This window comes from Electrona antarctica (assembly GCF_951216825.1).
Source record: "Electrona antarctica genome assembly, chromosome: 17".
Taxonomy (NCBI): domain Eukaryota; kingdom Metazoa; phylum Chordata; class Actinopteri; order Myctophiformes; family Myctophidae; genus Electrona; species Electrona antarctica.
The window spans coordinates 15375599-15402137 of record NC_136798.1 but is presented as its reverse complement, the minus strand read 5'-3'; the positions used below and the strand labels follow the sequence as shown (position 1 = coordinate 15402137).

At 40.6% G+C, this 26539-nt stretch overlaps 1 protein-coding gene and 1 long non-coding RNA gene across 2 annotated transcripts; one reads left to right on the top strand and one right to left on the bottom strand.

The window, feature by feature from the left end:
* Nucleotides 1-943: 943 nt before the first annotated feature.
* LOC306941283 (N-lysine methyltransferase SMYD2-B-like) lies at nt 944-26207 on the top strand. Its single transcript, XM_079526659.1, has 12 exons — nt 944-1249; nt 11278-11341; nt 12815-12925; nt 13884-13944; nt 17298-17419; nt 18687-18757; nt 20143-20245; nt 22252-22362; nt 22748-22874; nt 24186-24360; nt 24796-24904; nt 25180-26207. Exons 1-12 carry the CDS (start codon nt 1080-1082, stop codon nt 25318-25320), a joined length of 1365 nt encoding a protein of 454 aa, XP_079382785.1. The 5' UTR covers nt 944-1079; the 3' UTR covers nt 25321-26207.
* On the bottom strand, nt 5228-6340 carry LOC306941293. The gene is made up of 3 exons (XR_013792121.1): nt 6280-6340; nt 6117-6184; nt 5228-5581 (listed from the first exon to the last, which is right to left on the bottom strand). It is a non-coding gene; the product is annotated as an uncharacterized lncRNA (long non-coding RNA).
* Nucleotides 26208-26539: the final 332 nt, after the last annotated feature.

The window sequence follows — 26539 nt, the reverse complement described above, 5'->3', positions numbered from 1 at the left end:
ACTGTAGGCCTATATTTGTATGTCATATGTCATATGTCATTTGCACAGTGTGGGTAGGATAATTATTTTTTGTACTATGAACTGTATTTTTTGTACGAAATGTGTAATGTATAACGCTGTCTCTTGCTGCCCAAGACAAATTTCTCCTCTGAGACAATAAAGGCTAATTGTATTGAATTGAATTAAATGTTCTGATGAATTGAAAATGGACGACCCCAATGTAATCAAGTCTTGGTGCTTTTCTGGGTTTCATCCTCTTAGCAGACCTTGTATTGAACTGTGCTTTCCTCGAACTGTGCTTTTTCTACAAACTATTAATACCATTTTCAATCAATCAATCAATCAATCAATCAATCAATCACAACTGGTCATTAAAGTCTAAACCAAAGATTGGAGTCCTGTTCGTGCCCGAATTGATTGATTGATTTGATTGATGTATTAACAGTTTTCAGAATGGGTACATTTCATATGAAAGCACGACTAACTTATGTCGTGCTGAATTAACTTAGGCTACTAAAAAACACACTTTGCAGTAGAGCGGGCTATTCTTATTTGGGTATTATTCACTTCGCCCATTGTGTAAAAACAAAATTAAAAATTAAATGGGGCGGGGGTAAGCTTATAGCTGACACAGAGTCCTTTGGTATTCGGCCCACCTAGACAGTTAGCTAGGCTACTCGGTGGAAGTTGGTGCCTAGAATTTGGAATTCGGAGATGACCGCTAATTTAAGGACATGCACTAGGCCTGTAGGCCACCTGGCCACCACTTACACATTGCTCTGCTGCTATTGCACATGGTTACGTAACAGTTGCAAACCTCCTGCCAAAAGCACATTGGATATGATCTACTGGCAGGGCGGATCCTGGCACCCCCTTAATGACCCCCTTGGTGATTGTAGCGACGGGGCACGTCGTTTGTCACATGCAGATGCTGTGAAGTTTGTGAACCGTAACTTGGACCCCGGTGACGTGAAGAACCTTAAAGGGGAGAAGGGGAACCACAATCTATCTTCGCTTACCTTGTGGGAATACAGCAGCTTCGAAGGGCCCTTTGGAACTTGAAAGACCTTGGAAGCACAATGAAGGAACAAATCGAGGGAATCGAGGTGTTTGAGTGTACTGCTAAAGGACGAGGTCTTCGGGTGACCAAACCATTCAAAGTTGGCGAACTTCTCTTCTCCACCCCGCCGTACTCTTTCGTCCTCGCAGTTGAAGAGAGGGAAAATTACTGCGACTTCTGCTTTGCTAAGTATGTATTTATGCGGCATGCATAATTATTCTACCTTGTTATTTCCTTTCCATGATGTGCATTAATAGGCGTATTGTAGCAATTTGTAGGAGGAGGCTACGCACCCGAATAATTTAGTAGGCCTACTCAGTCCAGTCTTTACGCATGCGTATTGCGTAATGGGAACATCAATTAGACAATTAGACCACTACCACCCAGTGTATTTTCAGTTCGTTTGATTGATTCAGTTCCTGACATTTATATGTTCAGCAAACACAAATAGCATTCAATGCGGACTACACTGCTTCACTGTCAGTTCATCTGAGTGATTCTTAAATATAGACTAGTAGCAACCCCATACTGCAGTGCATTCCCAAAACTAAAATGTCATGCGGAGTCTAATTAGGAGAGTATCCTATACGTGGCTCATCTTTCGCTGTGTCAGTGCATGAGTGCAGTCACTGCATCACGGTGGAAAGTGGTGATGCGAGCTGTGGACAGCGTAGATCAGTGTCTGAAGTGCCCTTGAACAAGGCATTGAACCACTACGATGAAATGTTCTATGAGCAGGGCCTGGCTGGAAACAAGTTCTTGAGCTTAGCCCAGATACCCTGGGTAAATATAGTAATCATTTCATTTCATCATTTCATTTCATTTCATTTCATTTCATTACCTAGTATCTCACCTTATATTAGTCATTTATCTCACCTCTATCATTATCAATCAATGGTCTGATTAAACGTGATGATAACGTCCCATTCAATGCATATACCGCTCAGTCTAGCAATGCCTTGAATGGTATAGAGGGGCCTGCATAAAAAAGCCCTTAAATGTTTAGTCTATATAACGTCCGGTTTTTTAGTTTTAAAAACTCTATAGGCTATACTTTAGTAAACAGAAAATGTATTTTCAGGTTGGTACACACATCAATTGAATCCAATCAGGAGAGAGAAAATAGGGCCTACAGATAGTAGGTGCACCTGCAAGATAAACAAGTGAATTTTCTAGGATATGACTGATAAAACTTAAATTGGTACGTTCTCTAAGATTAAGCTGATAAGTGGGTATACTCTTTCCTGATTGCCTGAAAATGTTCTTTTTATTAAAGAGCTGAAAAGAGAGGGGCCAGTATATAAAATACTACACTGCCTATAGCCCTACAAAGCCAAGTACAATAGAGGAAACAACATTGGCCGATATTTGGTTTAAAAGTCTTTCAACTGGTCAGCCAAATGAGATACGTGATAATTGTTAATATGTTCTTGAGGTAATTGTTTATCCTCCAAAATCACAAAGGCTAATTTGACCTTTGGGATACACAAATAAGTCTGTGTGTCCAAAATCGTATAGTTACCGGTACTGCACTTTGGCTTTGTAGGGCAGTAGGCCTATACTATAGTAATCTGCATAATATCTTTTACTGTTATCTGATGTCCACATTTTCTTTTTTTAATTCAAAATTACTATCCTTTTTCTGTCAGGGTTGGTATGAACCGTATGATACTTTCAGAAAAAAATAAAATAAAAGAATTGTGGATTTTTAATCACATCATCGATCACAGTAGAAAACAAAAACATTTTGCTGGGTGCACAGGCTCACAAAGATTCACAATAAGGAAATAAAAATCCTTCTGGTGCTTTTTATTCATGAAAAAATTCATTTAACTCTGAACGTATAAATATTTTCCCTTACCTAATGGTTAGTGATGTACATCACTAACCATTTAATTTATTTAATTTAAACAAATGGCTATGTAAGATAACTTGCAAGTGTAATAATCATTAATGTAACAAAGACTTGACAAGTTGATGACTGACATTGTAATTACTGTAGTGTACACTGACTGACATTGTATTTGTAATTACTGTACACTACAGCTGAGCTGCATAATCAGGTATAGAAAATAGGGTAACACTTGCAGATACGGTTCATGAACTAATGATTAACTAATGATTAACTAATACATTAGTTAAGCATTAGTTAATCATTAGTTCATCACAATTCATCATGAATCATGATGAATTCATCATGATTCATGATGATGATGATTCTGATGATTCATCATGAATCGTCATTAGTTAACTACGATTTGTAGATGATTTATAGATCTAATTTTTCCGCCCAAATCTATGCCCAGGATGAGTGCTCATAGGCGGGTAGGTCTCTCAGTCTCTCTGGAGGTCATTCCTGGTTGTACCCATGGGTCATTTTACTCAATTCTTTGCCCACGATGGGTGCTCAAAGGTTGGTAGGGGTCTGTCCGGAGCTCTCCCTGGTGCTTTATGGATCATTTTTGGACCCCCCCATTTTGCCCAAATCTATACCCAGGATGAGTGCTCATAGACGGGTAGGGTTAGTGAGCAGACTCGGTCTCTCTGGAGGTATTTTTTCTCAATTCTATGCCCACGATGAGTGCTCAAAGGTGGGTAGGGGTCCCTGGTGTTTTATGGATAATTTTTGGACTCACCCATTTTGCCCAAATCTATACCCAGGATGAGTGCTCATAGACGGGTAGGGTTAGTGAGCAGACTCGGTCTCTCTGGAGGTAATTTTTCTCAATTCTATGCCCACGATGAGTGCTCAAAGGTGGGTAGGGGTCCCTGGTGTTTTATGGATAATTTTTGGACTCACCCATTTTGCCCAAATCTATACCCAGGATGAGTGCTCATAGACGGGTAGGGTTAGTGAGCAGACTCGGTCTCTCTGGAGGTAATTTTTCTCAATTCTATGCCCACGATGAGTGCTCAAAGGTGGGTAGGGGTCCCTGGTGTTTCATGGATCATTTTTGGACTCACCCATTTTGCCCAAATCTATACCCAGGATGAGTGCTCATAGACGGGTAGGGTTAGTGAGCAGACGCGGTCTCTCTGGAGGTAGTTTTTCTCAATTCTATGCCCACGATGAGTGCTCAAAGGTGGGTAGGTCTCCCTTGTAGAGGTCTCCCTTGTAGTTTATGCGTAACTTCTGGACATTATCATCATGAACTACCATTACATTTTACTTACTTACTAGAGAGTTGGACTCTATTAATGATTAACTATCATTAGTTAATAGTTAGTTAATTGATATTTGCACCCCAAAGTAAAGTGGCAACATTTTCATCATGAACTACCATTACATTGTACTTACTTACTAGAGAGTTGGACTCTATTAATGATTAACTATCATTAGTTAATAGTTAGTTAATTGATATTTGCACCCCAAAGTAAAGTGGCAACATTTTCATCATGAACTAGCTGTAGTTAACAGTTAGTTAATGGTTATTTGCACCCCAAAGTAAAGTGACAACATTTTCATCATGAACTAATCATGAACTCATGATTAACTAATCATGAATTCATCATGAACTGGATATATGGACACAAAGTCACATCAATATAAATAATAGTGAATGCAAAACAATACAATACTAACAATACATTACAATCTGAATCCAAATGTACAATTACAAGCCACCTTCAATATTGCCAATTTTTGCCATTTTTTTATTTACAGCAACCCCCCCCCCCCCCCACACACACACACACACACACACACACTCTCTCCCCCACACAGAAACTAAAAAATAAAATAAAAACACTTAACACAAACAAAAATATACCACAAAATAAATAAAGTATTATACAAAATACAAATGTAAAATACAAAAGAACAACAAAACAAAAGCAAGGAAGTAGGCAGAGGACACAGGCCGAGGGGCCGACACCAGCCACCCGGGCCAACAGCAGGTGAGCTAGATACAGCCCTGGCACAGACGCCAATGGACTGGCATCCACACATCTGGCCCACCTGCTGCCCGCCAAGGCAAGGCCTTTAACAAAGCCAACAACAGTGCTTATCCAAATCAGCAGCACAATTTTTCCTCTCAACTATAAAACTAAAGTACTTGTTAAGATCATTGCTTATCCAATATGGTTTGACACAACTATGAAACAAAATGGCCTGGCTCTTATAAATATAACACAGTCAACAATGAATAGTAATTGTTACATGGCCACTTATTATTACCAAATAGACATAGAAAAATGACTACAACAGTAATATGAAAAATAACAAACAAAAAGAAAAGCCGGAAAAAATATGAAAACCCTTAGTTCCCAAAGTTTGTTTTTGTTCTCGTTGGGGCTCTTTTATCTGAACTGTGACAGTGTTCGATTGGTCTTTGTCCTACCACACAAACCATGGATCTCGCCACCCAGTATGCACTGGGAATCTATCTGGGGAAACGTTGGGTATGGAGACAGTGGAGCCTCACATGCACCTTGGCTCCTCGATGGATGGGAAGGGAACCGCTGTCCTCTTCTCCACGTGAGATGCTCCAAGGGATGAGGATGGGATCTAAAAAACCTGACCTATGATAGATCAGACAAGATCCAAAACCCCACGAATTAGCATAAATTAACACCTTTTTAACTTGCATTAATTAGCTTAATCATGTTCTTTTTATAGTAATCATGTATTTAAAATACATTGAAAACCATTCAAAATAATTCAAAACACTTATTTTCTTTTACAATGTTTAATATTCAATGAACTGTTCCTTTTCCACAAAAATAAAAATAGTATGAAATGCTCCTTTAAGTATCACAATGTAATGAGTTAAATTGCATAAAGTGCACATTCAAAAGGTTTACAGGGGGTTTTGTGCAGTAACTAGGAGGTATTTATGACGCAAATGTGCTTAGTATGTACCCTTAAAATGTACCTTCAGTCACTATAACCCACAATTCTCATGTACATTCATATTGTATTCCTTCAGTAACAAACTGTCTTTCAAAATGTAACATGAACTTAAATACTTAAATGTAACAATAAATCATTGGCAGGATGTATTGTGGCTAAACACCATTTAAGATAACCATCTTTGTTCTACATTGTCTCACTCACCACTTCATGAATGCTGAGACTGCAATGTCACCTGGCTGCTCAGTGATTTGCAACACTCTCACACTGCTCTGCAAAGTTCAAAATGACACAATACACAAATCAGTTGCCTAACAACATTAAGAATGTGAATGATTCTAATTGGAAGATTATGTTTTAGTCTTACCAGGCAGATTGCAAAAGATTGTCTCTCTGTGTTTGTTTACAACAGCACATGAAGAACCAGCCATGTGTTCAATTGAACAGGAAAAGGACGTTTTCCTGCTTAAATACTAACAGGAAGTAGAATCACTGGTAGGCTGGACACAAATGCTTACAGGCTCACTGATTGGCCACTGGCAATCACAGAGCCAGGTAATTTTAATCCTTTAAAACCTGTTAGACACCCTGTTTGTTTTGCATTTTTTCTCTTTCATGTAAATAGCTTGTTTTGTATTTTAAACAGACTTGTGGAGCAACATTTTAGAACTTAAATGTGTGTTATTTCAAAAGCATTTTAGATCGTTTTTAACACTTGTAAATTGGCTGCCTGCTTTCAAGCCTGGGTAGGCTGAATTAAAAAATAGTTAATAGGATACATACGTTCATTTCAGTGATTGTTTTTTACAGTGAATGAATGCATTTAAGTTATATACAATATATCTAAAATGTTGCTCTACAAGTCTGATTAAAATGCCAAGAAGCTATATACATGAAAGGGAAAACAAACAAACAAACAAACAGGATGTCTAACACGTTTTTGCAAAGGGTTAAAATTACCTGGCTCTGTGATTGCTAACCTAAGTGGCCAATCAGTGAGCCTGTAAGCGTTTATGTCCAGCCTACCAGTGATTCCACTTCCTGTCAGTATTTAAGCAGGAAAACTCCCCTTTCCTGTTCAATTGAACACATGGCTGGTTCTTCATGTGTTGTTGTAAACACACACAGAGGAACAATCTTTGCAATCCACTTGGTAAGACTAAAAAATAATCTTCCAATTCAAATCATCCACATTCTTAATGTTGTTAGACAACTCCTGATTTGTATATTGTGTCATTTTGAACTTTGCAGAGCAGTGTGAGAGTGAGTATTGCAAATCACTGAGCAGCCAGTAGTACAGGTGACATTGCAGTCTGAGCCCATTCATTCATTGATCAGTGGTGAGTGAGACAATGTAGAACAAAGATGGTTATCTTAAATGGTGTTTTACATTTTGAAACACTTATTCCTGTACATGAGTATTTTGGGTTATGGTGATTGAATGTACATTTTTAGTGCATCTCTCACCTGATGCTAGCCAGGGAGAGATATACTAAGCACATTTGAGTCATGAATACCTCAGTTACTGCACAAAACACCCTGTAAAGCGATTGAATGTGCACTTTATGCAATTTAACTCATTGCATTGTGATACGTAAAGGAGCATTTCATAGTATTTTTGTGGAAAAGGAACAGTTCATTGAATATAGTGAATATTTGAAACATTGTAAAAGAAAATAAGTACTTTGAATTATTTTGAATGGTTTTCAATGTATTTGAAATGATTACTATAAAAATTAAATGATTAAGCTAATTAATGCAAGTTAAAAAGGTGTTAATTTTTACTAATTCATGGGGATTTAAAAACATTTTACACAGAGTGTGTGAATAACATGCTATTGGATCTTGTCCGATCTACCATAGGTCAGTTTTTTTTTAGATTGGGTGATCCCCATCTTCATCCCCTGGAGCACATGGAGAAGAGGACAGCGCTTCCCTTCCCATCCACTGAGGAGCCCAGGTCCATGTGAGGCTCCACATTCTCCATACCCAACAATTCCCCAGATAAATTCCCAGTGCATATTGGATGGCAAGCTAACGGATCCAAGTCTGGACACTGATGGTGCAACATTGATTCCCCTCCCTCACGGTTTGTGTGGTAGGAAAAAGACCAATCGAACAATGTCACAATTCAGATGAAAGAGCCCCAATGACAACGGAACTAAGGGTTTTCATATTTTTGCTGGCTTTTCTTTTTGTTTGTTATTTTTCATATTACTGCTGTCTATTTGGTAATAAGTGGCCATTTAACACTTTGTTATTGATATACATCACATTTTGTTTTTAGTTTTCTGTGTGGGGGGAGGGTGTGGCTGTAAATAAAAAATGGCAATATTGAAGGTGGCTTGTAATTGTAATTTTGGATTCAGATTGTATTGTATTGTTAGTATTGCATTTCACTATTATTTATATTGATGTGACTTTGTGTCCAAATTTCCAGTTCATGATTACTTCATGATTAGTTAATCAAGAGTTCATGATTAGTTCATGATGAAAATGTTGTCACTTTACTTTGGGGTACAAATATCCATTAACTAACTATTAACTACAGCTAGTTCATGATGAAAATGTTGTCACTTTACTTTGGGGTACAAATATCCATTAACTAACTATTAACTACGCTAGTTCATGATGAAAATGTTGTCACTTTACTTTGGGGTGCAAATATCCATTAACTACAGCTAGTTCATGATGAAAATGTTGTCACTTTACTTTGGGGTACAAATAACCTTAACTACAGCTAGTTCATGATTAGTTAATGATGAAAATGTTGTCACTTTACTTTGGGGTACAAATATCCATTAACTAACTATTAACTACAGCTAGTTCATGATGAAAATGTTGTCACTTTACTTTGGGGTGCAAATATCCATTAACTACAGCTAGTTCATGATTAGTTCATGATGAAAATGTTGTCACTTTACTTTGGGGTACAAATAACCATTAACTAACTATTAACTACAGCTAGTTCATGATGATGATAATGTCCAGAAATGACCCATAAACTACCAGGGAGACCTCTGAAGAGGGGAGTCCAAAATTATCCATAAAGCACCAGGGAGAGCTCCGGAGAGACCCCTACCCACATTTGAGCACTCATCGTGGGCATAGAATTGAGAAAGAATACCTCCAGAGAGACAGAGTCTGCTCACTAACCGCTACCCACCTATGAGCACTCATCCTGGGTATAGATTTGGGCAAAATGGGGGAGTCCAAAAATGATCCATAAAGCACCAGGGAGAGCTCCGGACAGACCCCTACCCACCTTTGAGCACTCATCGTGGGCATAGAATTGAGAAAAATTACCTCCAGAGAGACCGAGTCTGCTCACTAACCCTACCCGTCTATGAGCACTCATCCTGGGTATAGATTTGGGCAAAATGGGGGAGTCCAAAAATGATCCATAAAACACCAGGTGGTTTAGATGGGTAGGGGTACCCACCTTTGAGCACTCATCCTGGGTATAGATTTGGGCAAAATGGGGGAGTCCAAAAATGATCCATAAAGCACCATGCAGGGAGAGCTTCGGACAGACCCCTACCCACTTTTGAGCACTCATCGTGGGCATAGAATTGAGAAAAATTACCTCCAGAGAGGCCGAGTCTGCTCACTAACCCTACCCGTCTATGAGCACTCATCCTGGGTATAGATTTGGGCAAAATGGGTGAGTCAAAAAATGATCCATAAAACACCAGGGACCCCTACCCACCTTTGAGCACTCATCGTGGGCATAGAATTGAGAAAAAATACCCTTGGGGACAACCAGGAAGGACCTCCAGAGAGACCGTCTGCTGACTAAACCTACCCGCCTTTGAGCACTCATCGTGGGCATAGATTTGGGCGAAAAAATCTGATCTATAAATGAAATCATGAATGCCATGAATCATGATTAACTAACTACAGTTAATTCATGATGAAGTCATCATTAATTCATGATGAAATAATGATTAACTAATGCTTAACTAATGTATTAGTTAATCATGAGTTAATCATTATTTCATGACCCTTATCTGCAAGTGTTACCGAAAATAGAAATTATGCAATTTGACTATGTTAACGCTCTTTGAATGCTCTTCTTTTGCAAGAATCTGTTTGTACGATCAATCTGCTGTATTTAATTGACTGAGATCTTTGAACAAGCTCTGAGAATTCTCATTCCCCATGAATCAGCTGTGGTCCCGAGGATCCAGCAAAACACATTTTGGACAGGCAACAAACTGATCCGTTCAAGACTGCTCCAGGATTTGACTTGACTCTGCACAAAGCACAGTGGAAGCAACCCACCTCAAAACTGCGTTTAGGGCTGTTCTGATGTCCCTATACTATACCAGTAAGATGCCCTGGGGGCGAGAAGCGACGTTGCATGCATGGCACACATCCGCCTGGGTGACAGTAGACTGCTGGGCGAGCGTTGGCACTTTGGCATGGGGGGTCAAATGAACATATCGAGTGAATTGTGTACTGGCCATATATGGAGCGTGTCTTGACTGTACAGGGTGGAATGTCAGAACAAGAAGGACGGGTGGGGTAGGATCAACAACATATGGAATGTCAGAACAGGTCAGCTCCATATATGGAGATCTAAGGGTTTGAGGTTTGAGGTCAGATGCAGAGTAGCTGGCTGGCTCTATATGCAAATCTACGTGATGATCAGTCTTCTCCATGTATGGTTATCCAGGGTTAGATGAGGTCAGTGTCGTGATCTTCATATACGATACGTGATGTCACAAGGTGTGACCATATATGGAGGCGTGATGTCACGAGGCGTGCCCATATATGGAGGCATGATCTCACACTCTCACAGTGATGTCACAAGGCGTGACCATATATGGAGGTGTGATGTCACGAGGCGTGATCATATATGGAGGCATGGGGTGACTAACTAACGGACGGACAGACGGGAGATGCAGGTTTTCATAGTAAATGCGATCTACGGTCGCAACTACAAGTGCTGCGGCTGTTGACAGCTGGTATGTCTACCATAAGGTCAGCTCTATTAATACTACAGAGAAGGATTAAAAGTCTTTGGAATCTGTCTTTTACAATGGGAGGAACTCCTGCAAACAACTGCTGCTCTCTCTGGGAGGAATGGAGACAAAATTTGTCTCCATTCCTCCCAGAGAGGAATGTAAAAGTTTCGTCTTTTTCTGTTCTGAGGGGATAATCTAGACATGAAGACAGATTTGTGTTGGTTGTGCGTGCGTGCGTGCGTGCGTGCGTGCGTGCGTGCGTGCGTGCGTGCGTGCGTGCGTGCGTGTGTGTGTGTGTGTGTGTGTGTGTAAACAATTCATCCAAGAGTATATATGTATGTAAACACATGTTGTAACATGCTGCTCATTAAAACCTAATGTCTGTTTATTCACAGGAAACAGCGCTTGGCTAAATGTGGAAAGTGCAAGAAAGCCTTCTATTGCAATGTCAACTGCCAGGTAAGAAACAAGTGGACGAGGAGGAAGAGGAAGAAGGAATGACTGCAGGAATTTTAAGTTGCTCACCTCTACCATCTGATTGTTCATTTGTTCTTGGTTACTTTTCTGAGTGATTGAATACTTTATTACTAATTTAGAAATGTAAACAGTGCATGGTACAGTAAGACATTAGGCCAAAAGGATAACACAAAAAGGTCCTGGTGACTTATTTCCTTGTATACAAGTACAGCCACAGTAGAGCCCACAGATAGACATGCAAAGATCTGATTGAGGTGGAGAAGAGATTCCGTATTGTCCCGAATATAAGACGACTCTGATTATAACACGACCCCCATTTTTCAAGACTCATTTGTGGAAAAATAACATTGAATGCCAAATTGTCTAGTCCCCGATTATAATACTGTTTTTTAGGATATTTCAATTGAAATAAATCGTAGTCTTATATTCAGGCCAATAGGGTTGTGTAACCTACCAGAAGAGGTGCACTGGAGGACACGGGGCAGTCAAGGACAGGACCACTGTACAGTATACTGGGAGCTTATCATTGTGTTGAGGGGCATACATGTATTGTACATAGCATAGCTTAGACGCCCTATAGACCAGCAGTGTGGGTGAGTTTAATTTTGGTGCGACTTTGTGCCAGCTAGGCAACATGTTTGTAAGGTTAATTTCATGTTTGTACACAGACATGCATAAATGAAAGAAATCCACATGAAAGACATGCCCGTTGGGCACTGTCCTACTTGGAACGATGCAAGTTGGAAATGAATGCCCCACCCAGTTATTATGTCTGTGTCCCTTTTATGCCCATATATGGAGTTATTTGTCAGGCATCCCCAAATATGGATTCTATGCAGATGTCAGAACATCATTGTGATGTCAGAATTTCATTGTGATGTCAGAACAGGCCATCTCCATATATGGAGATATAGGGGTGATCAGGTCCAGAGCCTGGGCAGAGGCATTTGTGCTGGTTCTGGACAACGGTGTATCCGACGGACTCAAGACCGGGCACTGCACTCCCTGTGGTGGTGTGGAACGTGTGTGTGTGTCACACACGGTGGGGCGAACAGTTCTCGAGTTACGTGGATTACAGACGTACATACACACGTACGTACACACAGAGACGTGGTGCATTTTTAGGACTAGAGTGGTGCCCATTGGAGCCCGTTCGAATTTAAATCGGTCGTGCGAACGGTTCTCGAGTTACGTGGATTTCAGACGTACGTACACACGTACACACAGAGACTTGGTGCATTTATTTAACCGGCTTTAGCTGTGTTTACAGTACCTCAAAATGGCTGCTGTGAAAAGAGTCAGTTTATGTCTCAAGCATCATGTTGCAAACTTATTTTTTTGTCTGTGTGTGTGTGTGTGTGTGTGTGTGTGTGTGTGTGTGTGTGTGTGTGTGTGTGTGTGTGTGTGTGTGTGTGTGTGTGTGTGTGTGTGTGTGTGTGTGTGTGTGTGTGTCAGAAAGGGGATTGGGCTATGCACAAGCTGGAGTGCGAAGCAATGAATGCGTATGGTCCGAAATGGTGTCCATCAGAGTCAGTCCGCCTGGTGGCCAGGATCCTTGCCAAAAAGGTAAGTGGGGGGTCTTTCTTGATAATTTCATTCCAACACTGTTCCTAATTATGAAATACGAGTTGTTAGGTCTATTGTAGGCTCCCCCGCTTCCGATTTTGTCTTTAGTCACGGTTATCATCACATCAACATTCCACCCAATTTGCCTCTCAAGGCACCGCCCAATTCCCTGTGTAGAACGGATGTTCACTCTCCTTTGGTCATCCACTTCCGGTGGTGCTCCGTTGTTTACATTCCTGATAACAACAAATATACATGTTGTAATGGGTGTTACCGACAGATTCAGCTGCGGAGCTCTGAATCTATCTTGAGAGATTCAATCAGGGATGGATTTAAATTCTGGACAAATTGAAAGAATGGACTCCATAACTTCCAAAACGTATTGGAGGAGCCACTTAATCAGAGCCTAATATTTTCTAGTTTTAGAGAGTAGAGAGTTAGTGTGTTTACTACTGCAGTAGCTGATGACTTCTGGTATAGAGGGAAATGATTGGTAAATAACTAAAAAATATAAATTAATTGTTTTGTTTGTAAACACAGGGAACGTTTCATACTATGCTTTAAGTTCAGATTTTGGGGACAGAAAGCAGACCTGTCCCAGTTGACCTGAGAGGTCTGGGTGGATGGTTCATGATAGCACAATATGTATAATAGTATAGTATAATACGGTATAATAATATATACATTAATATATAATAGATAGGAAAATGTGGAGGGCAGCGATCCGGGAATCCCGAGTTGTGTTGGCTAGACCTCACTCTCGCATGCAGTAACTAACATGATAGCACAAGATCAGAAATGTATTTTGGACTCTGACTCTATGACCCTGTCATATTGAATTGATTTGTACTAAGTGCTGTATACAGACATTTGTGCATTATTTTTCTTTTTTAATAGAGATATTATTAAGAAGTGTTGCCAAAGCTTAATTTTTTGCTAATGCTTTTTTCTACAGAAGACACAACAGAAAGAAAGATGTGTGTCTGAGAAGATTAATCTGATTGGAGAGCTGCTATCACGTAAGGGATCATCATTCAACAGAAACGCACAAACATGCCCACACTGACACATTTGCCATAACATCGGTATAATTTCATTTAATTAATTTGGAAAAATGTAGCCAAATGGACCCTTACTGGTCCATTCTGTTCCATTTATACACTCAGAGTGTAATTAACAAACCTTTTTACCGTATTCAGAGGGGTGGGCAATCTTTTCGTTGCTAATTAAAAGCATAGAATAAGTCAATAATTTAATAATGAAACCAAACAAAGAATGAGTCAATAATAATATAATATGAATAATAAAGGTATGATTTTTTTTTATTACTGTATATTTCCAAATAACAGCCCTTACTCAAATAACCGCCCACTACCTAATAACAGCCCAGGTTCTGACCGCCACCACAAAGTCCTCAGCGCAATGGCGCATCCTGCAAAAAGTTGAGATTTAACTCGTCCCATACTCAGACAATCCTCAACCGATTGTTATAATTCCAAGTGGTCTACTCCGTGAAGTTTATATTTTCATTGGGTGTATAAATCATGTTTTTTATTATGCCTTTATCAAACGATATGGAGAGAGATGGTAGGGTAATGCCCAAGCCCTCTTAGCCATGCAGCCTATATTTCGTGCACTGACTGAGCTGTGGTGCACTTCAGAGTAATCTAGTAAGAGAGTGGCGACACTAGCGTTGAGTCCCATTGTAACAATGGGAATGCGGAAGTGCTCATTCTATCTCAATGGGATAGTTCCAATGTTTGGAACTATAGACCATAGCACCCGCTTTGCGGCAAGATCAAAGCGTGTCGCCACTCTCTTACTAGATTACTCTGGTGAGCTTGTTAGGCCTACACTCTCTCAATTAGCGATTTTCCCAGCGGTTAATTAATAGTTGAAAATGAATTCATTAAAAAACTGTGCACATGTATTTTTATGTATAAGGCCAAACCTCATTTGAAAGAATATATTAAAGAGTATATGACAGCCTTTTAAAATGTTTATAATAATATTGGAATTTTACACAACTGTGCTACCAAACTAATTACATCATGCCAGTCTGTTTGCACGAATCTGGGTCAAATCAATTAAGCAGCAGGAGCTGCCGATAAGCTCCCCTATTCTCAATATTAAATCAAAAAGACTTTGCCTGCTATGTATGTTTATCATACCTTTTTATTTTGCACTAAAAAACATGCTCCACAGGAACTGTAACCAAATAATGGCCCGGTGCAGGCAAGTGCAAAAATAGATAACGGCCTACTGCAAATAGCGGCCTGGTTCCTTATAAACGGCCGGGGTACAAATCGATTTAGCATATTAACAGCCCGGGCTACTATTTGGAAAAATACGGGTATGCACATAAAAGAATGGTTGTCTTCGATCAATTGACCTCCTCTATCCCAGTCTAATCACCAATCAGGTAGATAAACAAAAGTGGAAGTTTCCCACCCCTGGTATAGGCCTACATCATGAGGAGCAGCGCAGTGGTAATGTTAATATATATTTGGGCGTGGAAAATATGTTATGCTCCCATACAAGAATTGTGTTGTTTCCAATATTAAAAAGATTTCTTGAAAATAAGATTCACCCGATTTCAAGCTGATGTATCTAGGTTTAAAGTGGTTGAACCCCTTCATGGACCCCTGGGGGTCTCCAGACCGCACTTTGAGAACCACTGGGTCTGGCAGTAGTGAAGCATTCCACACCATCTATTTATACATAGTGTTAGTTCCATTCAGCTTGCAGGAGACAGAGGTTATAGAGGGTATGCGCATATATAATATAAAGTGAGTGGCAAATCGAGTGGTAAAGTGAGTTTAACATTGTTTAACGTCGTTTCATGCAATCAAATAGGACTTTTCTGTTTGGATGTATGGGCTGTCAAGGCCAGAAAGTAGTTTTTTTGCCACTCAGTAGGCGTTCCTGGCTTCCCGCATAACATCCCGGTATGATGATCCATGTCACATGCATACCCTCTATTCTGTTGCTACAGACCTCTGTCTTGTCACCGTCGGCCATGGGCACGGACATCTTAATGGTGTGCACATACGTGTGTGTGTGTGTGTGTGTGTGTGTGTGTGTGTGTGTGTGTGTGTGTGTGTGTGTGTGCGTGTGCGTGTGCGTGCGCACGCGCGCGCTTGCGTGCGTGCGTGCGTGCGTGCGTGCGTGCATGCGTGCGTGCGTGCGCAAGCATGTACACACTAAAATGATGAGTGCTGCTTAAACTGAGTGCACAGATGGATACATTAATAGTGAGGATTCTACTGTGCATGTGTGTGGGGAGGAGGGGACAGGTTCAGTTTACCCCCAAGACGCTGAGTCAGTGCGTAGTCGCTGATGTGGTATAAATGGACTCTAGTGTCACAGGAGGTCTCTATATCGGTCTCATCTCTCCTTCACCTCTTTGAGAGTCATGGCAAACCTCATGGCAGGGGCTACTCAATTTAAGATGGCTCAGGGGCCACTCGGCAAAATTCCAAAAGTGCAAGGGTCGCAAGCTAAAAATATCAGTATTATTTTTGAAACGTTTACAATTTTATTTTGTAACAGACTACACGACTAGTCTAAAGATGGAAGGAAACACAGTAAAAAACACATTTACATCTATAAGGCCAAACCTCAATGAACAAAAACATTGTGATTAATGATGAAGTTACAAAATTAGTCTTCATTCACAATGTGAAGAGAACATATAATGGACAGATTAGCACAGGTGAATACATAAGTGGTTAATACTGAGCTGACATCAGGCCATATCACTTTCTCTGGAACAAACAATATACCTAGAATCTCGCTCAAAACAATGAAAATAACTAATAATATTTGTATTGGTATGACCATGAAGGGCCGCAGACACATTTAGCAGGGGCCGCATGTGGCCCACGGGCCACGGGTTGAGTAACACTAGTGGCCATATGGTGTTAACCACATGAACCCTACCATCCCTATTCTGGGCAAGTCATAATAGGCAAACATTCCCGGAAAATTGCCAGCCTACAAGCTCACATATTGGCTGGTTTGGTGTAGTAAATCTTCTCTTATGGGGGTCCCTCGCATATATTTTCAAATGGGGGTCGGCGGGCTAATTAGTGTCAATTTGGGGGTCCTTGACACGAAAATATTTGGGAACCACTACCCTATGGTCCTGGTCATCAAATTATTGGCTTATGAATGCGCCAAAACCGAAAAAATATCCATGAATTCAGGGGTCTCCAGGGGTGAGTAATTGATAGGGGGAAAAAGTAATTTTGTGGGTGAACTATCGCTTTTAAAGTGGAGCAGTGCATTAGTGCCTATTCTGTATTTATATTCTTTGCACATGGGTACATTGTACCTTCATGTAATTAACACTGTGTATTTTCCAAACCAGATGAGGATGTGGACGAGGAGAGGAAATCGATTAACGAGCACGACATCGCCAGCCTGCATCACTTCTATTCCAAACACCTGGACTTCCCTGATCACCATGATCTGCTTGCACTCTTCTCACAGGTAGTGTGAAGACACCCGTACAGTAGTCGTTTTCCAGCAGAAACATTGTATGTACAAAACTGTAACTTAACATGAAATGGGGTGTGTGTGGACTGTGGAGGACGTGTGTGGGGTGTGTGTGTGAACTAGCCTGGAAACTAGACAAAATTGCCAAAGGAAAATAAATCCCTGGGAATATTGGTCTGGCACTCCTCAGTTTGAATTACATTTTGCTCACCCCAAAGTTGTGGGTGACCAATCAGAGCCCACTATTCAATGCAAGACTTTTTTGCTGTGACGTTGGAATCTGTTTGAAATAAATCTTGCACACCGAAGTTCCAGACTAATTCTACGCAGTGATATTAGTCTGGCCATGCCAGGCTAGGGGAGAACCTGTGTTCCAGTGGATGCATTGTACTTTAGTCACAAGCTCTACTTAATACTGTTTATTACTGTTATAAAACCCATGGACAGACTTTATCACTTTCAACCTGGCATAGACATTTCAAAAAGTATTTATTTAAAGACATTTAAGCCTCGGATAAAGCCAACTCTTGTTGTGACAAATCATGACAATAAATTCAATGTTTTGTGCCGATCAAATCATTTCTAATATTAATATATAATATATATATATATTTGATAGGCCCAAAACATGTTTATTGTCATGATTTGTCACAACAAGAGTTGGCTTTGTCCGAGGCTTAAAAGGTCTTTAAATAAATACTTTTTGAAACATATATGGAAAAAATGTATGGGGAATTCTCTTCCGGGCCTATCGTCGTCATGAAAGGGGGCGGGACTGCAACGCTCTGCTCTATAGGTAATGAAAAATCTAGTCGCGAAAATAGCTGATCTACAAGCTCACATCACAATGCACAATCACTATGAGCTTAAACGCACGCACGCACGCACGCACGCACGCACGCACGCACGCACGCACGCACGCACGCACGCACGCACGCACGCACGCACGCACGCACGCACGCACACACGCACACACACACACATCACAAGTGATGTCATGCTCTGTTTAATGATGCTCATAATGTCAGCTTGCGACTTTTGCTGTCTGCTACCTTGAATTGACACAGAATTGCATTAGTACGCACTGACCACTTTCTCACCTGTCTAGCACCCGTGGAGTCTGAAACGCTAACCATCTGCCGACGATTTCTCAACTAACTCACCACGGATTCTTAAAAATGAGGAGAAACGGCCAAATTGTTATCCAACAGGTGCGAATGCATTAATAGGATTAGTAATGATTCCTCTCTCTGTGCAACAGGTTGGCTGTAATTGCTTCACAGTGGAGGATGAGGAGTTGTCCCATAATATGGGTACTGCACTCTACCCAGAGTAAGACATACACGCACGCACACACGTATGCATGCGCGCGCACACACACACACACACACACACACACACACACACACACACACACACACACACACACACACACACCACACAACACACACACACACACACACACACACACACACACACACACACACACACACACACACACACACACACACACACACACACACACACACACACACAGTTAAATCCTCATCAATGTAACCACTTAAACCCAATATATATACCGGTGTATATATATATCATATACTTATCATGTCAGTAAACCAGCAAAAAGGCAATGCTAAACAATGTCTTTCAATATCAATGACAATGCCATGCTGCACTATGTCATCCAATGTAACATTAAAAAAAAAAATGCATTGTTATACTATGTCGCCCAATAATATTGACCTCATCACATGAACGCAGTCTAACCTTGATGAGAATACAGTATAGATGAAATCTATACTACTATAGCGGAGGGTTCGTCTGAGATTCCCCTCAGTAATCATTAAATAAAGTTCTGATATAATCAGCGATATAATAAATATCGGATATTGGCGGATTCCAGAATCAAAATTTTTACCTCTGCAAAGGTGAGTGAGCAATTGTTCAGTTAAAAGGGCTTATATAATATCCATTCCAAGTTTTACGTATGTCGTGAGGTTTAACTTCGTAAACAAAATTCTTATTATCATTACAGCTATTACGAGCTGGCTATTATGTTATTAACGTTGCGCTGATCTATAAGTTGTCATGCTGTGCGTCGAGAGGCTTTGTGAGTTTGTAGATTTGTCCATTTTGAGGAGTGGTGACGTTGTCATGTTTTACACTGACATTGGACATTCCTGGTTGCCTATTATGGTCTTAAATGGGGCGTGAACAATGCAAATAATTCCCAGCGTCAACACGCCTGTGACTATCAGACAAAAATGAGGAACACAAGTGGTACACACATATCAGAGATTTACACAGCGTTTTGATGAATGGCATGTCCGTTTATTGCTTAGAGAAAATACACCTTCCTTTATTAGCACATCATTTGCGACCAGCTTAGTGAATCGGGCCCATTAGAATTGATTGACTTGGTGCGGTATGGATTTTCATAATAGTCAAGACTTGTTTCTCTATCACTGCTGATTAAAAATGTAACATGGTTGTGTGTATGCCACTAATGGGCAAAACAAAAGTCACAATACAATGAGTTAAGGATCCCCATAGTTGGTGCCATACTAACCAGCTAGTCTTTCTGGGGTCCACATAAAAGAATTGCAAATACATTATTGTTGTTTTTCGAACATGGACGAGAGATGCATGAATGAGGCCAGTAACATACTGTAACACTCTACTCCTGTTTACCTTCTCTACCCATCTCCCCTCAGTGTTGCCCTCATAAACCATGGCTGTGTACCAAGCGTAGTTGTCACATACAAAGGAGTGGCAGCAGAAATACGAGCAGTGCAGGATATGAAGCCTGGTGATGAGGTGAGGAGACAGCTGCATGTGTGTGGATAGGGGGACAAGGTACTGTATGTGTTACAAGGGGGTAGGGGATGTGATGTGTGAAGGGGGATGTTTTTTGTTTAGCTTCAGACAGAAAAGCAGTAGGCCTACAACACAACAGCTGACTAAAGAGGGTTATTTTTAGACCCACCATGTGAACCAACTGGTCTTTCTTAGCCCCTTAACTTTAAGTCATCTCTATTTTGGGCGTAGGTGAAAGTTTCCAAAGATTTACAACAGTTTCTAAACCGGGAATTGTAAGCCAATTGCAGGACATTATTTTAGACACTCCAGATAATAAACAACTCGTTGATCCCAGACGGAGATGTGGAGGAGAAACCTGAAGTACAATTTTTTGACTGACAAAACTGTACAGTTAGTGAGACAATGGACTGGCCTAAACACACACACAACACGTGACATTATATTCACAGTAAAGGTGAGGGTGGTCTGGGGGTCCCCAATTTTGAATGGGTTTATATTGCTTCGCGTCTCTCCCATCTGTTGAATTTGCTGAACGGTGATGACCAGTACGTGAGAAGGCTTGCTCGTTCTTCTCTTTTCTTGGACCTAAAAAGACGCAAGGTCCCCCTGGCGAGTGGTTCGCCAGGGGGAGTGGTCCTAGCTTCCTAGGCTTCAATAGGAAACCCAATGGAAAGCTGGACAGTCGCTCTCCTGGCTTTGGTGTGTGGTCAGACTGGCCAGACCTAAATGACATGTGCTGCTGGGCTGCATGACGTTACCCTGGAGTGGGTAGGGTCTAACTCTGAGGTGGTGGCTGCCTCAGAGAATGTTATATCTGACCCCAGTATCTCTGTCAGAGCGACTATGACTGTGTGTGGAACGGAGCATCAACTTCCACTGACTAATGCCCGAGGTCGCCTCCTATGGGCACAACAACAAAGACAGCGACAACATTGGACTGAGTTGAGATTACAAGGAAAGACTGCATGTCTTCCTGCTGCGGATCATTCTGTCTCTCACTCTGTGTTCAAAAATGTTGCCATTGATGAGTGCATTGTTGTTTTTACTTTGAAAGCGAGATTACAGGTTCTACCTTCTAAACTTAATCTCTCCATCTGGTTTCCAGGCAATCATGCTCCTCACTGTATCCACCATGTCCCACATCTTAAATGGTTGCCATGTTTACAGGGGCCTTTACATAAGTAGGCATGACAGAATGGTGGATTTGATATCGAAAGACATCTCTTCCATTTTCAGGTCCTCCATCATGCTTTATAAGCATTCTACTGTGAAGCCGAGGATGTTTAACCTGTGTAATGATGATTCTGTGTTCTCTAACATTTCAGCTAACACCCCTGATGTCATTGTTGTAAATGAAAACCATATAGAGAGGTGTTCATTCTCAAGGTCGGCTGTACCTTTGACTATAGCCTGGAAGAAGCCTTTCTAACCAAAGTGCTGAAGTATCAGCAGCTAGTGCAGACCTCTATCTCACAGCTAGGCTACAGATGTAAACTTTGGCAGCCTAGGGCATGTGCATAAGTTGGTTGTGAGGTGCTTACAAATGGCCGGCCTTTCCAAAAGGAGAGCCAAGCAGTTAGCGAAGTACTGTTCAGTTTCAGCCATTATAGGAAGCCGCTCAATTTGGAGGAGGCGTTGATTCCTTTATCCATGATTTATGTCTGCTGCCCTGTGTCCGACATGTCAGCTGTACTGTATGTAACGATGCTTTGCCGTCCATGCACGTTGTAACTGGCTGCTCTCCCACTGTCAAACTGCACTGGCAGTGTTTATGTCCTTTGTACAAGGTATTCCTGTACTTCTCATTATGTGGACATAAATAAACATTTCAAATGTGTTTGTGTGTGTGTGTGTGTGTGTGTGTGTGTGTGTGTGTGTGTGTGTGTGTGTGTGTGTGTGTGTGTGTGTGTGTGTGTGTGTGTGTGTGTGTGTGTGTGTGTGTGTGTGTGTGTGTGTGTGTGTGTGTGTGTGTGTGTGTGTGTGTGTTCCTGTGCCTTCCAAAGGTGTTGATCAGCTACATAGACCTAATATACGCAACAGAAGACAGAAACGAGCGGTTAAAGGACTGCTACTACTTCACCTGTGACTGCCACGAATGTAAAACTAAGTCCATGGTAAGTAATGAAAAAGCCTGAAAACTAAAAACAGACAAGAACATAGACCGTCACTGAACACTATAACCGAACATTATAAACCTGGGATTCCCTAACCATTTCAACGCGAGACACAAAAGGGGAATTTGTTGTCTGCACGGGACCCAAATATGCATAAATACATTATTATTATTAATCATATAAGCCCTATTTTTTGAACATTTCTGATAATCTTTTGAAACATTTTTGAATGATGGACAATGAACAAACAAAATCGTCACTTCAACATCACACACAAGAGCACAGCAGTATTGACAGATCGTTGGTAACAGAACAGAATTATTCTAATTCACAAGTGGTTAATGTTCCTCAACTCTAACATGTCATCTTCTCTCCTTGGTCTCAGGACAACGTCAAGCTCAAAGTGCGTAAGCGGAGTGATCCCATTGAGCCAGACGTCATCAGTAACATGGTCCGCTACGCTAAGAAGGTCATCGTACAGTTCCGAAATGCCAAGGAGGAGGACGAGAAAAATATCCTTCCTTACGTAATGGTTTTCACACCCATAAGGCCCTGGTCCATTGATCGTATAAATCGATGGTTCCCAAAGTGGGGTCCGGGGACCCCCAGGCGTCCTTGAAAGAGTTCCAGGGGGTCCCCACCTAAATGATAGTTAGGAACCAAATAGACCCTTATGGGTCTGTAACTCAGAGAATGTACAAATGGAACTGGTTCCATGAGTTGAGTTAAATTAACATTGATTTTACAATATAAATTGGGGTCCTAGAGATAAAAATGCCATAAATAAGGGTCTGTACTCCTAGAACCGTAATACAAATCTTCTCTTATGGGGGTCCCTGGCATATGTTTTTAAATGGGGGTCCGCAGGCGAATAAATGTCAATTTAGGGGTCCTTGATATGAAAAAGTTTGGGAACCACTGGTATAAATAGCGCCCGGGAACCTGTTCTTGAAAAGCCTATCAAGCGTTCCCCTTTAGCATTGACTTTCAAATCATGGTTATAAGTTAAAGGACCACTTCACCACTTTTCAACGTATCTTCATATAATTGGTCCTCACTAATGTTCATGATAAAATATCACAATTGTTTTCTACTTTGTTTTCTAGTTTGTGTCTCATAGGAGGGCTGTGGGCAATTCAGAAACCCTTCCACCAGTGACATCATCGTTAGGCAGATTGTTTTTTAAACAAGATTTAAAAATAATAATATTTAGATTTTTATTATCGTGAGAATGATGGCTTCCATTATCGTATTGCAACTTTTCAGGAATAGAAAGCCTTCCGTTTCTATTAGCTTGGATTCCTCATCGATGATGTCACTGGTGGGCGGGTTTCTGAACTGCCCACTCTACTCAGACTAGGATGGCATCCTAGTCTGAGTAGAAAATAATTGTGGCATTTTATCATGAACATTAGTGAGGACCAACTATAGATAGGAGATAGGTTGAAAAGTGGTGAAGTGGTCCTTTAATAGTAGTAAAGAGGCTTGAACAAACAATATACTGTGTATTGTCAGCAAAGTGCTGAACAAACTATATGCACACTAATCCACTGTTCTGCAAGAGCCTCTTAAGTAAATGCATACAATTCAAAGTAAAGTTAAAGTAAATGTACATGCAATTCAAAGTAAAGTTAAAGTAAATGTAAGTAGCTACTGTATATACTGTGTGTCGGTTACCATATTTACCCTGACAAATATTTATTATTTCACTCAAATCTGTTGAATGAACAAAGTAGCATCAAGAGTCTGATTTGAGTAGCCTACCTTTTAACAATAGCTTTTCAGGTTCAGCCTGTGCCATTGCATCCTTGACTCTCTTGCACCCCCTAGCGACTTGCTGGATATGTGTGAACAGTACCTGGACAAGATGGGAACTGTGTTTGATGACTCCCACGTGTACATGCTCCACATGTACTACCAGGCCATGGGGGTGTGTTTCTATATGGACGATTGGAAGAATGCGATCTACTATGGCGAGAAAATTGTGAAACCTTACAGGTAGGTAGCCTATTGCAACTGTCTGGAATGGCCTCAAATCTCAAAAACTGCAGAGAGCAAGTCATAGGGCTGGGCTATTAACCTGCTATTTGCAGGTTAATTGAATAATAAAGAAGCTTTCAAAAAACATAACTATATATATTTTTGATCAATGATCAACGATTTGATTAGATTTTTTTATTATTGACTAAATTGATTGTCTGATTAACCACTTAACCCTGTATTATACTTCAGTGTACAATGGTGGCTTACAAAAAGAGAGAAAATAGCCGCTCTACAAGATCACACAATTATAGATCTGCTATTTTCATTATTATTATTTCATAATCGTTCATTAATCGTAATCGTTAAATAGCCATATCGCCCCGCGTGTCATACCTTTATATATATATATATACATATGATGGTTGTGCAAATCCTCCTTGTCCTGTGCAGTGAGCTGTATCCACCATACTCTCTGAACGTGTCCTCCATCTACCTGAAGTTGGCCAGAGGCTACTACAACATCGAAAAACCACTCATGGCCATGAGTTTTCTCACGAAGGTAATGATTTAGTGGGTAGCTGAACATCTTCAAATAGGCCTATAGTGCATCAGTAACTTACTACTATACAATACAGTTGCTACATATGCAGCCGCAAATTGTTGTGAACAAAAGTGAAGAACACTACGTGTGTGTGTGTGTGTGTGTGTGTGTGTGTGTGTGTGTGTGTGTGTGTGTGTGTGTGTGTGTGTGTGTGTGTGTGTGTGTGTGTGTGTGTGTGTGTGTGTGTGTGTGTGTGTGTGTGTGTGTGTGTGTGTGTGTGTGTGTATTTACAGGCTAAAGCCATCATGGAGGTGGCTCATGGGAAGGATCATCCGTACCTGGAAGCTATAGATAAAGAGATGGCAAGGGTCTCATTGAAGAAAAGCAGAGAAGCAGACAGGAAAACCCAGTCAGAGATTATGTCAAGGTTTTAAAGAAAAAAATTGTGCCTTTTTTTACATTAAGTTTTTAACTTTTTATATTATCATTACAATGATAAAATCATAGTGTTTTGTCCATTTTTGGGGGCCCACTTTCAATATCCTCATGGCCAACAGCTTGAGAATCACTAACTTAGATCAGCGGTTCCCAAACCTTTTTGGCCATGCACCACCTGTTACCTCCCGACCTAGCTGATGCACCATGGAAATATAAATTGCATAAGCTATATATATACATATATGCACATATTTTATCCACATATATGCACATATATGAACCTGAATATGGCATAATATATGCAGCATAGGCTATATTCTGCATTACTTGCCATATATTGGCATAATATGTTAATATATTTAAAATAAAACCATAGCACCACCATTAGACTTTTCATGTTGCGCACCCCCTAGAAGGCGCTCGCACACCACAAGGGGTGCACGCACCACAGTTTGGGAACCACTGTCTTAGATCATGCACATCCACTGACTAGTCAACTGTCTTCCGTGTTTTGGTACAATCATGCGTGCACGCGACGCACCCCCGTCTGTCCACCCCCCAGCCATGCCGGTCCATGAACATTTTATGAACTGTCAGCCGTTCCGTGGTAATAGAAAGGTTGGGAATCCCTGTGTATATGATGATTTCTTTCATTTATTTTGCATAGAAGTGTATTTTGTTTGTCTTTAAATGTTTTGATGAATTGAAAATGGAGGACCCTTATGTAAACAAGTCTTATAGTGCCTTTTCTGGTTTTATCCTCTTAGCACATTTTGTATTGACCTGTACTTTCCTTGAACTGTACCAATTCTGCAAACTGTTAATAAAATAAATCAAGTAACCTTCCACTTGTACCCATAGAGATATGTTTCTACCCCAGATTTGAACCCGGTTTGTGCTGAGAATTGTTTTATGTGAATGCAAGAAAACAAAAACACATAACAAAAACAGAGACAATAAAATAAATCCAAAGAAAAACAGAAAAACAGCTTGACAAACTTAAAAAATACAGCATTTTTCAGACAGTACAAGGCAAGGCAGGGAACAGCAGGAGACATGACTCATAATATACAGCAGATATCCAACATTAATAGTTTTATTATTACCATAATAGAGCCTGCCTGCTTGCACAGGGCATACTGTATATTGGATCTTGACCATTGTGAGTACGTGAGACATAATGAGCGTGACACAATCTAAATGTACAAGGAGACC

Excerpts from the sequence above, each read along its gene's own strand:
- LOC306941283 (XM_079526659.1), top strand. The coding sequence starts at position 1,080 with ATGAAGGAACAAATCGAGGGAATCGAGGTGTTTGAGTGTACTGCTAAA. Across the intron at positions 11,342-12,814 it reads ATTGCAATGTCAACTGCCAG|AAAGGGGATTGGGCTATGCA; the intron begins GTAAGAAACAAG and ends TGTGTGTGTCAG. Across the intron at positions 24,905-25,179 it reads CCATGAGTTTTCTCACGAAG|GCTAAAGCCATCATGGAGGT; the intron begins GTAATGATTTAG and ends GTGTATTTACAG.